Source organism: Micromys minutus (genome assembly GCF_963924665.1).
Source record: "Micromys minutus genome assembly, chromosome: 3".
Classification (NCBI taxonomy): domain Eukaryota; kingdom Metazoa; phylum Chordata; class Mammalia; order Rodentia; family Muridae; genus Micromys; species Micromys minutus.
This window is the reverse complement of record NC_137972.1, coordinates 81,115,504-81,129,585: the sequence shown is the minus strand read 5'-3', so window position 1 is coordinate 81,129,585 and position 14,082 is coordinate 81,115,504. Positions and strand designations below refer to the sequence as shown.

The 14,082-nt window shown below is 49.5% G+C and overlaps 1 protein-coding gene across 1 annotated transcript in view; it reads right to left on the bottom strand.

Annotated features, from left to right (window-relative positions):
* The window catches only part of SLC28A1 (solute carrier family 28 member 1), a 41,934-nt gene extending 29,528 nt beyond the window's left edge, over positions 1–12,406 (bottom strand). Inside the window, exons 1-8 of the mRNA XM_080914280.1 lie at positions 12,362–12,406; positions 11,546–11,657; positions 10,740–10,828; positions 9,644–9,735; positions 5,443–5,626; positions 3,692–3,833; positions 2,483–2,596; positions 1,110–1,187 (exon numbers count right to left, since the gene is read on the bottom strand). Of these exons, the coding sequence (XP_080770406.1) occupies positions 1,110–1,187; positions 2,483–2,596; positions 3,692–3,833; positions 5,443–5,626; positions 9,644–9,735; positions 10,740–10,828; positions 11,546–11,641 (795 nt within the window). The 5' untranslated portion in view covers positions 11,642–11,657; positions 12,362–12,406. The remainder of the gene's footprint in view (positions 1–1,109; positions 1,188–2,482; positions 2,597–3,691; positions 3,834–5,442; positions 5,627–9,643; positions 9,736–10,739; positions 10,829–11,545; positions 11,658–12,361) is intronic.
* Positions 12,407–14,082: the final 1,676 nt, after the last annotated feature.

Genomic DNA, 14,082 nt, shown 5'->3' with positions numbered 1-14,082 from the left:
ACCGGCAAGAGGTCAGAGTTTATACCAGAAGGATGGCCTGGACTTCATCTGGCTCTATGTGAATCCAGAAGTCTATAGTAGAAGCTGGACGCCTCCTGGGTCCATCATCCCAGCAGAGTAGAAAGGCTCTGGGAACAGTGACCAGAGTAAGAATTAAAGGCAGAAACACCAGAACCTACCAGCATTGCCTGTGCAGCCTCCCCATGGCTTCTGGGGTCTAGACCAGCAACCGTGATTCATTTCCTTGTTACTTTGGCACCAGAGACAGAAAACTGGAGTCAGGCTGCCGCTTTCTCTGTCTGGCTTTGGAAATGCAGCTAAGTCTGCAGTGAGCTTCAGGGTGTCTCAAAGGGCTGTTAAGCTGGCTATACTAAAAGGGGGACTGTACTGAAGTCCTCACTAACCAAGGTATTTCAGAGGCTTGGCCAGGTTCCTGGAGGGAGAAGAAATATAATCACAGCTCCATCCAGAACAGCAAAGGGGCAGGGGGCAGGGGGATACATCAGCACTGTCTCCAGTTTGAATGACTGTTTTAAACTATGGCTGGGCTCTGCTATGGGACAGTGGTGTCTTTAAGACAGAAGGGTGGCTTTACCCTTAATGCCTCCTATAATATTTTACGTGTTGATGTGGTGTTGAGTGAGCAGAGGGAGAGAGGGAGAAGTGAGAGGAGAGAGGAAAGGCACCCTAGCCTGTGGCTAGAATGAGTCTGTGGCGGTGAGGGGTGATGAAGCGGAGTCTGATAGGAAACTATTTATGGATCCAGTGTCCCTGCAGCAAGTTAGGAGCTAAGGCCGCCTCGGGAGTTGTCTCTCAGCATCCCTCACCCTACCACATCTTGCTCTCAGCCTTCAAGCAACTATGTCACGTGGTGATTTGTGCTTAAGAAAAATAATTCAGAAACTGCAATCTTCCCCACATTTTACCAAATGTCACCCACCAAACAGGTTGCTGGGCCTTTCCTGGCCCCAAGCTCTGACTTGATTAGCATCCTAGGGACTAGTCTGTGCCTACAGGAGCCCTCACCACCTGAGCTCACCTCCTCTCAGTCCCACAGCTGGGACCTGAGCAGCAAGTGCCAACCCTTGCTGGGGTGACAGTCAACTGACCTGAAAGGCAAAGACATTCTTGACCAGAGCCTCTCCAAAGACGAAGCTGGAGCCGGCCTCAGTGTAGCTCAGGAAAACCTGGAAGGAACACAAATACAGGAAGTGGGGCTGGGAAGGGGGGATGGGAACCATGGCCAGATACCCAGGACGGGGTGAGCAAGACCTTCAGCCCAGCACAGGTGTAGGAAGGATGCCAAGGCTACAGGCCTTTCTGCCTCAAGATGTCCCTGTGCAGGGCCTCCAACCTGTGTGGGTGAAGTTAACGAGACAAAGAGTAAAACTGGTAAACTTTGTCACGTATCTTTATCATGGTGAGTTTGCGGCTAACCTGAACTACGCCAGATACTGTCAAAAAACAAAACAAACCAACCAACAGAAAAACAGACATATAACTTAAAGATCTAGGAGTAGCAGCTCCTGCCTGTAATCTCAGTTGGGAAACTGAGGCAGGGGGATTGCCAGGTGTTCAAGGCAATCCTAGGCTATGCAGTGGTACTATCTCGAAAAGTAAAACAAACAACAACCTTTGCGATTTAAGGGGGTATCTCTGTTGGTACAGTGTTTGCCTCATAACAAAGACATATATTTTGATTCCCAGAATCTATAGCTTTAAAAAAAAGCCAGGTGCGGTGGCAGGTGTTGGGGAGGTGGTCACCGTGGCTCCCTCAGGACCTCTGGCTGGCCACTCTACTTGGCAAGCTCCAGGCCACCTGCCTCAAAAGAAGGTGGACAGTGCCTGATGAACAAGACCCAAGATTGTCTTCTGACCTACATACATGTACATACATGTATGTAGCTGTAAGTGTACACACCATGAAAATATACGTGCACATGTGCACACAAACTAAGCCAGACCGACTCCCAGAATTTTCAAGTGGAATGACTGAGAATAATAAAAACCAGATGATGTAAGCCAGGCATGACAGCACATGCTTTTAATCCCAGCAGTTGGAAGGCCAAGGCAGGCAGATCTCTGTGAATTTGTGGCTAGCCTGGTCTATATAATGAGATCCAGACCAGGACTGGATACATAATGACTGCAATTAATTTTTAGAGGTTTCTGTTGTTAGCAATTTTAACTCATTTACATCCCAAGCCACTGAAAACCACAGCAGGTCACATGACCTGGCATCCACATCTCCTAAGAATCTCACCGTCTAGGAACCCATTCCAACACCAAACCCAGCCTCTGAAAGGACCAGAGTGACTGGGGTCCTTGGGCTTGTGGCCCCCATAAGCCCCTGGCCAGACCCCTATTTTCACCCCAGGTATGGGGCCCTAGTCCCAAACCATCTCTGTGACCTCCATATCTACCTTTCCTGAATCACGTGGCCTCTCCCCAACTCCCCAGAAGCAGGGCCCAACATACACACCTGGATCTGGTCACCTAGCCACTGGAATGCCATGAACCCTGGTTCTGTTCTGATGACGAAGAGTCCTAGCACAAACTGCAGCCCAAGGCCCCAGGACACAGTCCGCCATGACACCTGCCAGCCAACAAAGAGGTCCTAGTGAGCTCAGCAGCTTGGGAGGATCCACGGGTCCACCGCAAGGTGTCAGATGGGGGAGTGGGGCGCAGGAAGAACGCAATGAGCTTCGTCCTGCCTTTAGTAGTCTGGGTCTAGCCTAACACTAGGCCTGCTGCCGGCAGTTACACAGAATTCAGACTAGGCCAGGTTCTTGGCAGGCAAAGGAGAAACAGTCCGGTGTTTGGCAGGCTCATGTGCAGCCCAGTCTCCAGAGGACATGGCATTCAGTTCTCAGACCATAGCTTTAGGATGTAGGCAGGAGGCTGTCCAAGCCCAGCTCCTCTCCAGCTCACTGTACAATTTCTGCCTGCCTGGACCCTTACTGTCTGTCCTCTATGAGCTCTCAGCCACCCTGACCTCAGGTCTCTTGATGGCCCATGTGACAGAGAAGAGCCCAGGCCCTAGGGCTGCATTTCTCACACAGCACAGAATGAACCCTTGACCCCTCCCTCACAGGACAGCATCAAATACTCATTCTGCCGTGCTCTGAAGTGTACAGGGGTCCTGATTCTGGGGCATGGGCGCTCTATGGTTGCCATGGAGACAATGAGAGGAAAGCCCAAGATTTAGTGTTTCTAGTATGTTCCAAGGAGATGCTCTAAACCCTGGTTAGAGAAGCTGACTTTAAGAACCACTATTTTAAGCTAATGATTTCAGGATACCCTTGGATTTTCTAATGGAACCAGAAGCTTAGGTTCCCTATTTTCTAGGGTAAGGTGGTTCATGAGCCCAAAGACCTGAGGAACATATCACCAAGGACATAAATACCCCCAGCATCCTGTCTGTTAGGAGAGATGTCAGTAGCCGTCCCCAGAAAGCTTCCTGTCCCTTGGAGAATTCAAGGGCTTCTGCTTAGACAGGTAACTTCTCACCTAGGGTCTCCAGCCCCAATATGTCCCTCAACGGCTGCACAGGGAACTTATCCCAGTGCACATTGCTCTTCTCCAGCTGAACCTCAGGTGTTCTCCCAGCAGGATCACACATCTCACCCCAGCCCCAGCCCACAGGGAGCATCCACTGGCCTCCAGCCTAGGTAGCCAGCTGAACACTCACCGCACGGTGATGCTTTGAGCCAGCAAAGAGAAGGACAAGGAATACACAGATCCCTGCAAAGGACACCAGCTGTTCGGGCCGCTGGGCAGTGTCCAGAGACAGCCATAAGATCAGGCCTAGGCCAGCAGCAAGGGCTAGACCTCTAGAGGAGAGAGATAAGAGGGATAAAAAGCTATCAGCCTTAACATCTCTGTCTGTCTGTCTCTCTCTCTCTCTCTCTCTCTCACACACACACACACACACACACACACACAGGCAAATATAATAATTTTTCAGAGTCTTATTTTCCTGAACGTCACACTTGCTTGGGTCCATGCTCCTATCTCTCACCCTTTTGGACTGTGTCCTACCCATCTGCTTTGCTTTGGAAATAAACACTTGCTTACACGTACAGGCTCACGACTAAGAGGAGTTTGTCCTGACCCACAGGTGATACTTTTGACTCTGAACTCTCCTGTTGATGTCTGGCCAAGTAAAGACTCTGAACAATTCAGATGGGACACCATGTTGTGTGTGTGAGAAGCAGGGGCTAGGCCAGGGGTGGGGGTGCTATGACTTGGGTGTGGTTTTTTCCCATCAAAACTCATGTTGAATTTATTTTGTTTTGAGACAGTGTCTCATGTTGCCCAAGCTGGCTTCAAACTCCTGCTTCTATCTCCAAAGCGCTAAGATTATAGGTGCCCACCACCATGTCTGGTTTTTCACGGTGAAATTTAACTGTCACTGTGATAACTAGGTCCTCCCTTGAAGAAACAGGTTAATCATAGGGGACCTGAGTTAATGCTCACTCCTTAAGTCTGGATTGGTTAACTATGGATAGCAGGCACATAGTACAATCAAAGTGGCCTCTTCTATTTTATCTCTTCCATGTGCCCTTGCTTGTTCTTCTGCTACCTTGAGTTGGAGCTGAAGCTTAAGACCAAACAGATGCCAACCCGAGCCAAAGTAAACCTCAATTGTTTATAAATTATTCTGTCTGTGGTGCTCAGTTATAGCAACAGAAAAGAATGGCAGGGGTCTGACACTCTAGCCTTCCTTTCCTCTCTATGATATTTCTGTGGTTTGTGGTTTCCAGAGGCCACTGTAAATCATCCATTGTGGGTACTTGGAACTAAACAAGAGTCCTCTGCAAGAGTGGCAGTTTTTTATAACCACCAAGCCATTTCTGTACTCTAGGACTACTAAAATAATGTTTTCTTTAAAAAATATTTATTGCGTGTGTGTGTGTGTGTGTGTGTGTGTGTGCGCGCGTGTGTACACATGCGTGTGGAGGTCAAAGGAAAACTTGTGGACATCTGTTCTCTCCTTCCACCACAGACTCCAGGGATCAAACACAAAACTATTATTCAGAACCATGGCTAATTACATCAGAATGCCCTGGGGGCTAATTTAAAGTGTTGGCACTTGGCCCAACCTAGCCTGTTGAACTAGGCTCCAGGGGTGTCCCTAGGTATCCATGATCTCTGTAGCTGGGAGTTAAGCTAGCCCCAGGGAATCGGCCTAATAAGACATCTAGGAAAGGCCTCAGTATTTGATGGCCAGACTATAAATATAGGAAACTTTCATAAGTCTGGCTTTAGCCCTCAGTTACCTGTTGCAACAATCAAAACAAACAAACAAACAAACAAAACTAACCAAAAAAACTGTTGAAACAGAGCTGGCCAAAGCATTTGAAGCCACCCAGCACCTCTGCCCAGGGTTCCAGGGAACAAGCAGGTTGGAGCCCATTCTGAGACTGAGGGTGTACTCACCTTTTCAGCCAGAGGCTCAGGCAAGATTGGCCTTGAAACTTCCCACACCTCTTCAGCTTGGACCCCAGAAGCCTCTTTAGCCGATCGTAGGCCAGAAAGACAAGAACCACACAGGTGATGGTCAGCAGAGCCAGGGCCCTCTGGAAGTCCAGGAGGCAGGCGGCGATCACGAAGCCAATATACACTGCAGGAGGAATGGTTAGCAGGTGCATCAGGAGAAGACATGGCTCTTAAACCCTGCAGCCCAGTCCCCTGGCTCTACTTCGCCTACACAGAGAGTTGAGGGCAGGAAACACCTCCCACCCTTGCCTTCTGAATCTAGAAGTGATAACACCTGTCTCTACAGGTTCAGAAGGTTATTAGGGGGTTGAGGCTGCAGCTCAGTGGTAGAGGCTTGCCCAGCCTGCCTGTGGCCCTGGCAAAATGTGTACAAAAGGCCTCTGCACATTATAAAGTGGCGGCAGAGACTGAGAGACAAAATAATGTAACAGGCATTCACCAAGTACAAAGGACCAGGCTGGAAAAGTGAGATTGTACCTCTATCCTGTTAATCAATGACACTCCCCACCACCACCACTGTGTGTGTGTGTTTGTTTATGTATCTGTGGGCACATAGGTGTGCACAGCGCTACTAGGTTTGGGTCAGGCCATGGTCATCTACAACAGCCTCTTTCTTCCTCTACCCTCAATGCTGTTATACAAGAGATGGCAGGCACCATAGTATGTCTGTGGGTCTGTAATCTTCACTTCTAAGAGTTCAGCAAGCTCAGGTTATCAGGTTATCAGGTTATCGGACTCAAGGAACTTGATAAGACCCACTGCTGTGATCCCAGTCACTGAGGAGGATATCTTCCCCATTCCCTTGTTGCCCAGGCAACCTGACTACAAGCACGTGTTGTGAACTACTCATTAACTATATGGCGCATGACTATCCTCTCTCGGAAACATCTAAGAAAGAGAATTTGACTCTCTCTCCTGGACTGGAACTCATACAGTCCCTGCCATGCTGCCTGCCCATGGAGTTAAGAACTGTACTGTAACTGGACTCCAGACCTTAGTAGACCCTAAACGTTAGCATGGCTGACTCCATGATGGAAGTACCACTGAGTCTGTAAAGCATAGAGACAGCACCACCTGCCGAAATGAAAACAAAGGCCTGATCCATCAGGGTTCTGGGAAAGTCTCTAAGTGGACTAACCTTGCTTTTTAGCTTCTGAAGCTCTGCTTCTGGCTGACTGTTCTCGTTATCTGAAGTATGTCAGTTCGGGATATAATTCTTGTGCTTAAGCACTTACTCTAAGAAAAGCCCAGGGCTATCCTGGGATCCCGAAACACTCAGCGTAGTCACCAGCTAGCTAGTAAAGACTTTTGTATTGGCTTGAAGCTGTGTCCGAGTGGTCCTCTCTGATGGATACTCCACAACACTATTAACACATCTCCTACCCAAAATGACAATCAGACTCATGATGGAGTCTTTGCCGGGGTATTGAAGACCTGTGCTTGTGTGTCAAGCTCTTTACTGATAAAGCCATCTTCCAGCCTCAACAATGACAGTTTACTTCCTAGAGTCCCCTCTTCCACGGCCTGACTCTCCTGTAAGCCATTGAGCCAGACCGAGCTTCTGCCTAACAAAAGGAACAAGGCGGTAGCAGAGGGAAGATGCTTCTCCCTGGCTTTAGAGTTTCAGAATCCAGGGCTTAGCCAACTGAAGGAAACTATGGTGAAGCAGTTCTTGGAATGTGAGTCTCACCTCACCTGCTACCTGTTATATTACTTAGAACAAGACACAACAATGTTCCTGGGGCTAAGGAAAGATTGAAGCCCAAACCTCGCAAACTGGTCTAAGCCCAGAGCTTTTGTGGCAGGGCCAGCTGAGGAAGCCAGGCCTTGCTTCTGAGATGAGTCCCAACAGGGCACAGGTAGGGACTGTGCACACCCGCAGTGAGCACAGAAACCCAGGAAGAGACCCTGTCCCCGCATAAGGATGGGGGCCCAGGGCCAGTGGAGAAAAGGGACATCGGAGTCACCTGCCCTGAGAGAAGCTAGGACAGTTGCAGTAGTTCCATCAGTAAGGTCCCCTCCCTCCTCTGTCTCCTTCCCACCCTCCTTTCCTTTCTCCCTCCTTCCCTTCCTTCCTCTCTCCCTTCTTTCCTCCCTTGAATTATAACCATAAAACCAACCAAACAACAACAAACCCAAGATCTCATACCATAAGGGCAAAAAGTTCATCATGTAGCTGATGACGACTTTGGATTCTGATCGAGCCTCCTCCATCTCTGAGGGCTGTGATACAGAACACATGTCACATGTGTTCCATCATGATTCCCAGTCTTGAGAAGTGCTGAGTGAACACAGGGCTCTGTGCACACCAGAAAGAACTCTACCAACTGAGCTACAACCCCAGCCCATTTAAAAGGACATTGTAATTTATCATGGGGGTGGCATTCGGGTGCAAAGCTCAGAGGACAACTTTTAGGAACCTGTCCCTTCCACACCTAGCTGGAGGATGCAGACATAACTCAAGTCCTCAGTATGTGTGACAAATGCTTTTAGCTACTGAGCCATCATCTCCCTGACCAAGCTGGTTTTGGATACAAGGTCTAATGTAAACCAGGCTGGCTTCCAGCTTACTATCTAGATGACGCTAGTCTTTCCTCCCGATCTTCCAGGCTCCAGTGGGCCGTTTCTTTATCTTCTTTCTAAAAAGTGCCTGCAGCTCAAAAGCATGCTCACTGTCTCCCATTAAGAGCACCTGGCATCTTCAACCTCTGTCACACACTGACCTCTTGGAGTCCCTTCTTGTTCTCATAAAAAACAACACACACACGCGCGCGCACACACACACACACACACACACACACACACACACGAACAAAAATCTCTCAGCAGGGAATGGTGGCTTGTGCCTATAATCTCAGCACTTAGGAGTCTAAGGCAGGAGGACTGCCATGAGTTTGAGGCTAACCTGTGCTACACAGTGAACATTAGGCCAGTCTAAGCTACAAAGTAAAACTGTCTTAAAAACAAATAACCATTTTTTTCTCTTCCTTTTCTTTCTTCTTCTTCTTCTTCCTATTCTTTGGGGTCTTGCATTTTTGAGACAGGGTCTCTCTATGTAGGTCTGGTTGTCCCTTTCTTTTTCTTTTTTAAATGGAGGGCCTCGCCGTGTAGCTCTGTCTGGCTTAGAACTCTGCTTTCTGAGCATTAGAATTAAAGATATGAGCCCCCTACCTCCCTGTCCCTAAATCAGTGGACACTGCTCAGCCCTTATCTCTTCCCTCCCCTTTCTGAAGTCATTGGCTTTGCAAGTTCTTTACATGTAGCTGGTCCAAGACTTTCTGTCCTGGCTTATTTCTCAATTCGTTCTGCAAATATCCTTTGGAAACAACTTCATCTGCCCATGGCTTCGAAGTTCTACCCCTAACATACGGTTCCCACCTCTCCCTCCCTGTGGAGACCATCTCCTTGTCTCCATCATCTAAGCAGGAAGCTGGACCAGCCTTAACCGAAGACCTCCTGCATCCTGAAATGCGGTCACTTCCCAGAGAAGCAGGCACTGATTGCTCCTTCCACCCTGAGACCAGTCGGTCATTTACTTCATCTTCATACACACTGGGGTCTCACTGTCTTCTCTGTCTCATCTGCAGTCATTTTTGGTCTCGCAGTGTAATGCCGACCCACTTCTCAGTATAAATCCTTTCATGCATATCTCTGGACTTCAGAGTCAAATCTAAGTCCCTGGATATATCAACCACCTTCCTCACTCCTGCTTACCAAGCCTTTCAGAGATCTCCAGCCTCAGGAGACTCAGGCTGGGTACCCTTCTATCAAAGCCCACACCCTGCTTATCTTCACCTTTGCTCCCTAACCTTTGCCCTTTGAGGGGTGGGGTATGGGAGGGTCTCAACCCTCATTGCCCTCCCCTCTATCCAGGTGGCCCAAGACCATGAACTCTGAAAGTTACCATCCTCCCAGGTGGCTGGCTGTTTTGTGTGAGCATATTTAGGCCTTTCCTTTCTTCCTGGGGAAGGACAGGAATGAGATCTAGTTTGGCTTGATGGAGATCTTGAGCTGGCTGGGTTGGTGCTTGACAAATTTTCTTGGTTGACTGGGTGAGTGAATGGACCTGTTTTGTGATCTGGATACTAGAGAGGCAGTCCCTGTCTTCAGAATGGGGCATGAGCCAGGATGACATGCTTACCAGTAGAGAGCAGGCCTTTGCAGATCCATCTGAACAGCTGCCGGTGCTCCCTGAAGAAACTGCTCGCTTGATTAGTAGGCTGCAGACACTTCCTGAGGAGAGGACCGCCAGACTTTATAAGTATCCACCCCCACTTTCACCCCAGTGGGGAGCCCCGAAACCTGCAGGTAGAAGCTACTCAGCTATAGTCCCAGTATGGTAATGGGATAAGGCAGGGGTGGCCTTGCAACCTTACAAGGTTGAAAAGCAATCACAGTCTAAAGACACAAGTGATGGTGCTGTACATGTTGAGGCCTGAGACCACTTCACAGGGCCGCCTCTGATCTTTGGTGAGGGAAGAAGCTAATTCATAGGTAGAGGCTTATGGCCACTCAGATAGACAGATTTATGGATGTCCGACCTTCCTGCTTTGACCTGCCCATTGAGCAAGGCTGTGAGGTTCTCAAGTCTGCATTGGTTCCCCTTAGACAGAGACATTTATTATCTGAGTCCTCAGAGCCTGAAAGGATGTGTAAAAGTATGCAGTTGGCCATTCCCCTTGCCTCCAGTGTCCTGAATAGACTGTAGTCCTAGGGTCAACTGGTCACTTGTTTGTCCCTGGAGGAAGGGTTGCTACCCAAATCTCCAAGATCCTGTTGGCCAAGCAACTAGTAGACGCACACTCATTGCTTATGAAATTCAACCCTCTGCTACTGCTGCAAGGGCTTGTGTGTGTGGGTGCATCTTCTCAAGTCCCCTCCAGCAGCTAGAGGTCCTGCCACAATCACACCCTGTCCTTGGGGGTGTTTTTCCTGCTCTGTTCAGAGCAGAATTTGTCCAGCCAGGACCCTCTAGGCTCACACCAGACCCTGTGGGCTGGTCCCTTCACCTCTGTGTACAGTGGGAAGTCTGGCTGGGTCCAGGACTGTTACAAACTGAGCCATGGAGTTCCCAACGAGGCAAACGAGGGAGGTTGCAGGGAGGCCTGGCCAGCTGGGGCCTGAGAAGCCCTGTGTATGCAATGGGATTACATCCTGGCTGGTTACAAGTGCCTGGCCTGGTTCACCCCAAGGCCTGCAAAACTCACTTGACTTCCATCTTCTTTTCCTGGACCTACCATCTGGAAAAGGGCTTCCAGTCTGTTTTCTTCCAGCTGCCTTCACCCTCTGACGGTCTTGAGGGACTGTGTGGGAGCCGGCCTTCCTCCTAAAGCCAACAGGGAGCAGTCAGGGCCAGCCTTCTTACCAAGAGACAGCTATGGCTCAAGAGCATGGGGCTCGGAAAGACCCTGGCAGCTCCATGCAGTACAGGAACCTCATGAGAAGCCTGGGGGAGAGACTGCTCTTCTGCATGGGATATAGGCAACTCAATTAAATTCTTCAGTGCATGCACTGAGCGTCTACTATTGGGGGGGAGCTGGGGGGCATTTGGTAAAGGAGAGGGAGTCTTGTTAGGGGAGGGAGAAGGACAGAAGGTATCGAGTTAGGCTTTACAGGCCTCAGCTTGGCCTTTGGGGAGCCAAGACAAGACTGCAAGTTCTTTGAAAGCTGAGTCTTCCTCAGACACCACACCCCATCATCTGTCTCTCCTCTCATCTTGTAGATCAGATGTTCTTCCCTCCTGGGACCTTTGCTGCCAGCACATAGTGGGTACAGAACACAATGTGTACTCAGGACACGTTTATGGAGTAAAATGAAGGAGGCTGCTTTGTGCTGGGGAGGCACTGTGCAAGCAGAGCTGAGGAGAGGACAGGGCGAACACATGAACTACCCTTCCCCGTGAGACTCCGGTCCAGCTGAGGTGCCCTCCCACCATGAGCTGCCAGTCAAGCTGAGCCCCGCCCTTCCTCCCTAACCCCCCACCCCACCCCTTCCGTGAGATGCCGGTCAAGCAGAGGAGGAGCTATAGAGAAAGAGAGCAGACCATGCTTTCCAGGAATTCGGCCCCCATGTTCTCCAGGCCGTGGGCCACAGGTGTGAGAGAAAAGGACTCTCCTTGCCTCCGTGTGTTGTCTGCCATGGGCTGGGCTCCTCAGCTGAAAGACAAAGAAGTCACGGAAGCTCCAAAGCTGAAGGGAGGTACAGGTGAGAGAAGAACCAGAGAGAGGGAGGGAGAGAGGGAGAGAACCGTTCTGCCCTCACTCCTGATCCTGGGATAGGCAAGTCCTTGTAAGCTCCAACAGTGAACTGTCCTTTAGTCAGGAAGGGAAAGAGGGAAGGGTGTAGGTGCCTGGTGAGGGGCTGCTCAGAAAAGAAGTCCTAGTAGGCTTTACTTCCTACAACAGGTGAAAACCATTGCCAGGGGAGAAAGTGTTCATTGCATCCATCTTGAAAACATGGTTCCAGCCCCTGGATCTAACCCTATCTGAAGCCAGTGTTATCCAGGACTGTTCCATTTAAAACCCAATATTTTTCATTCTCAGTGAAGCTGCTTTTAGACATTAGCTCACCTGTAAAAAAAAAAAAAAAAAAAAAAGCCCAAACTCCCACTTCCTCACTGTGGTCTCTCTTACCCACACCTTAGACGTTTCCTACTCTATCCAAACAGCAGCTGCTAAGCGGACTGTCCCAAACCCTCACGAGGGCATGTGGAGCGGGGGATGCCTGCCCCGGGCACTCACAGACACACAGCTGCAGAGAGAGGAGAGGATCCTGTGCTACCCACTTATTTGCAGTGAGAAGACAGCATCAGGAAGGACTGACTGAAGCGCAGGTTACTGTGGGGAGGGCTGAGTCCAACCTGCTTGGGCTTTGGCCTGTTCACTTCTGTGGAAATTCCTGGGCAGAGTCCAAAACTGAGGTAGGCTGGGCTTCCCCCGAGCTCACGGCCACCGCAGGGGCGGGAACCCCAATCCTGCTTCAGGAAAGAAAAAAACCGTGATGGGGTAACCTGGCTCACTCAAACCAGGTCCTCTGTCGTTCTGCCCTGCGTCTGCTGCTCTTTCCCAAACCAGCTTCTTCCTGGCCTTGCTCCAGGCCGCCTCCTCTAGGAAGCCACCTTGGTTATCCTCACCCTCTTCTTTCTGTCAGCATCCTGGAACTGTGTCTTCACGTTGCAGCGTCCTTTTCACACAGTATCAGTGACTCATTTTCCAAAACTAGAACATACAGAAAGTGCTGTTTCTGTCTCAAGCAGAAGGTGGCTCAGGGCTAAGCATCACACAGTCACAAAAACAAGCCAAAAATCACACTGTTTTCTTCTCTCCTTTCTTCCTAAAGTGACACCTGAGTTACATTTGAAAAGCTGAGGGACAACACACTTTCATCTTCAATCCTCAAACTAAACTTAAACTTACCTGACAGGAATTAATAATTAATGATGCACACTCTTTAATAATTATCTTTTATGATACAAAAGATACTCCTCCCCACACAGAGGCATACACTGGCTGTTTTGAAAGAATGGGAGAGGCTGGACACAGTGGTAACCCCTGCTCTTGGAAAGCATGTTTTTCTATTGGGGTTGGAATATTATCTCATCTAGCCCAACCTGGCTTTGAACCTGCTGTGGAGCTGAAGATAGCCCTAAACACCCAATCCTCTGACCTCTACATCTTAAGTGCTGGGATTACAGGTGTGTATCTCCACACCAGGCCTTCAGATGTGTGGAGAGAGACGTGAAGGTGTTATAGAAATACACAGAGCACAAGAATTTGTCTTATGTCCCCTTAACTATATACTATTTTTACTGTTCATATTTTTCAAGAGGAAATCATACTATGAGGGTTTTTAAAGCTTGCTTATCTAGATATACATATACACGTACACATACATGTACACAACTAATATATTGTATCTGGAGATACAGTACCCACTGTCAGGTCACTGGGTCCCCTTGATCATAAAATAAATGTTTACCTTAAGCAAGACTGGGATGGGACCAGAGCAGATACTGGAGGAGCCCCTCAGTCTCAGTGAAGGGAAAGGATCTTACCCGCTTTGATGCCTCTGCCCTCAGTAGCTCCTCTTGTGCACCCCACACACACCACCCTTTCTTCCTCTTGGTGCCCAGAAGCAGGCAGAGGTACACTAAGTGAACAGGCTACCTTACACTGCGGCTTCAGGGGCTCTGGCTTCTAAACAAGGATTTAGTGTTGTGCCCGTCACAAGGTGAACCTTGAGCTGGGAGCCCAAAGATCTAGATTCACCCTGGACTCCTAACTTAACTTACTCCCTCATCTGTGAACTGCTGGGGGTGGGAACAAACTGGGGATTAAACCAAGTGCTTGGCAGGGAGCCCAGCACTGTAGCCGCTGCCTTTGCTGTCCCAGGCCCCTCCTGGACTGTCCTGGCATCCTGCTCCTTGCCTACTGCCCGGGGTGCCCTGTGCCCTTCCTAGGCTGCTCCCCTCAGTGTTGGAGTGGCCACCAGAAATCTCACCCAGGAAGTCAAATCTCTCTGAGGCACAGAGGCTTGGGAGGCTGAGGGGTTGGGGTGCAGACAACAGGGAAGGACAGAGAG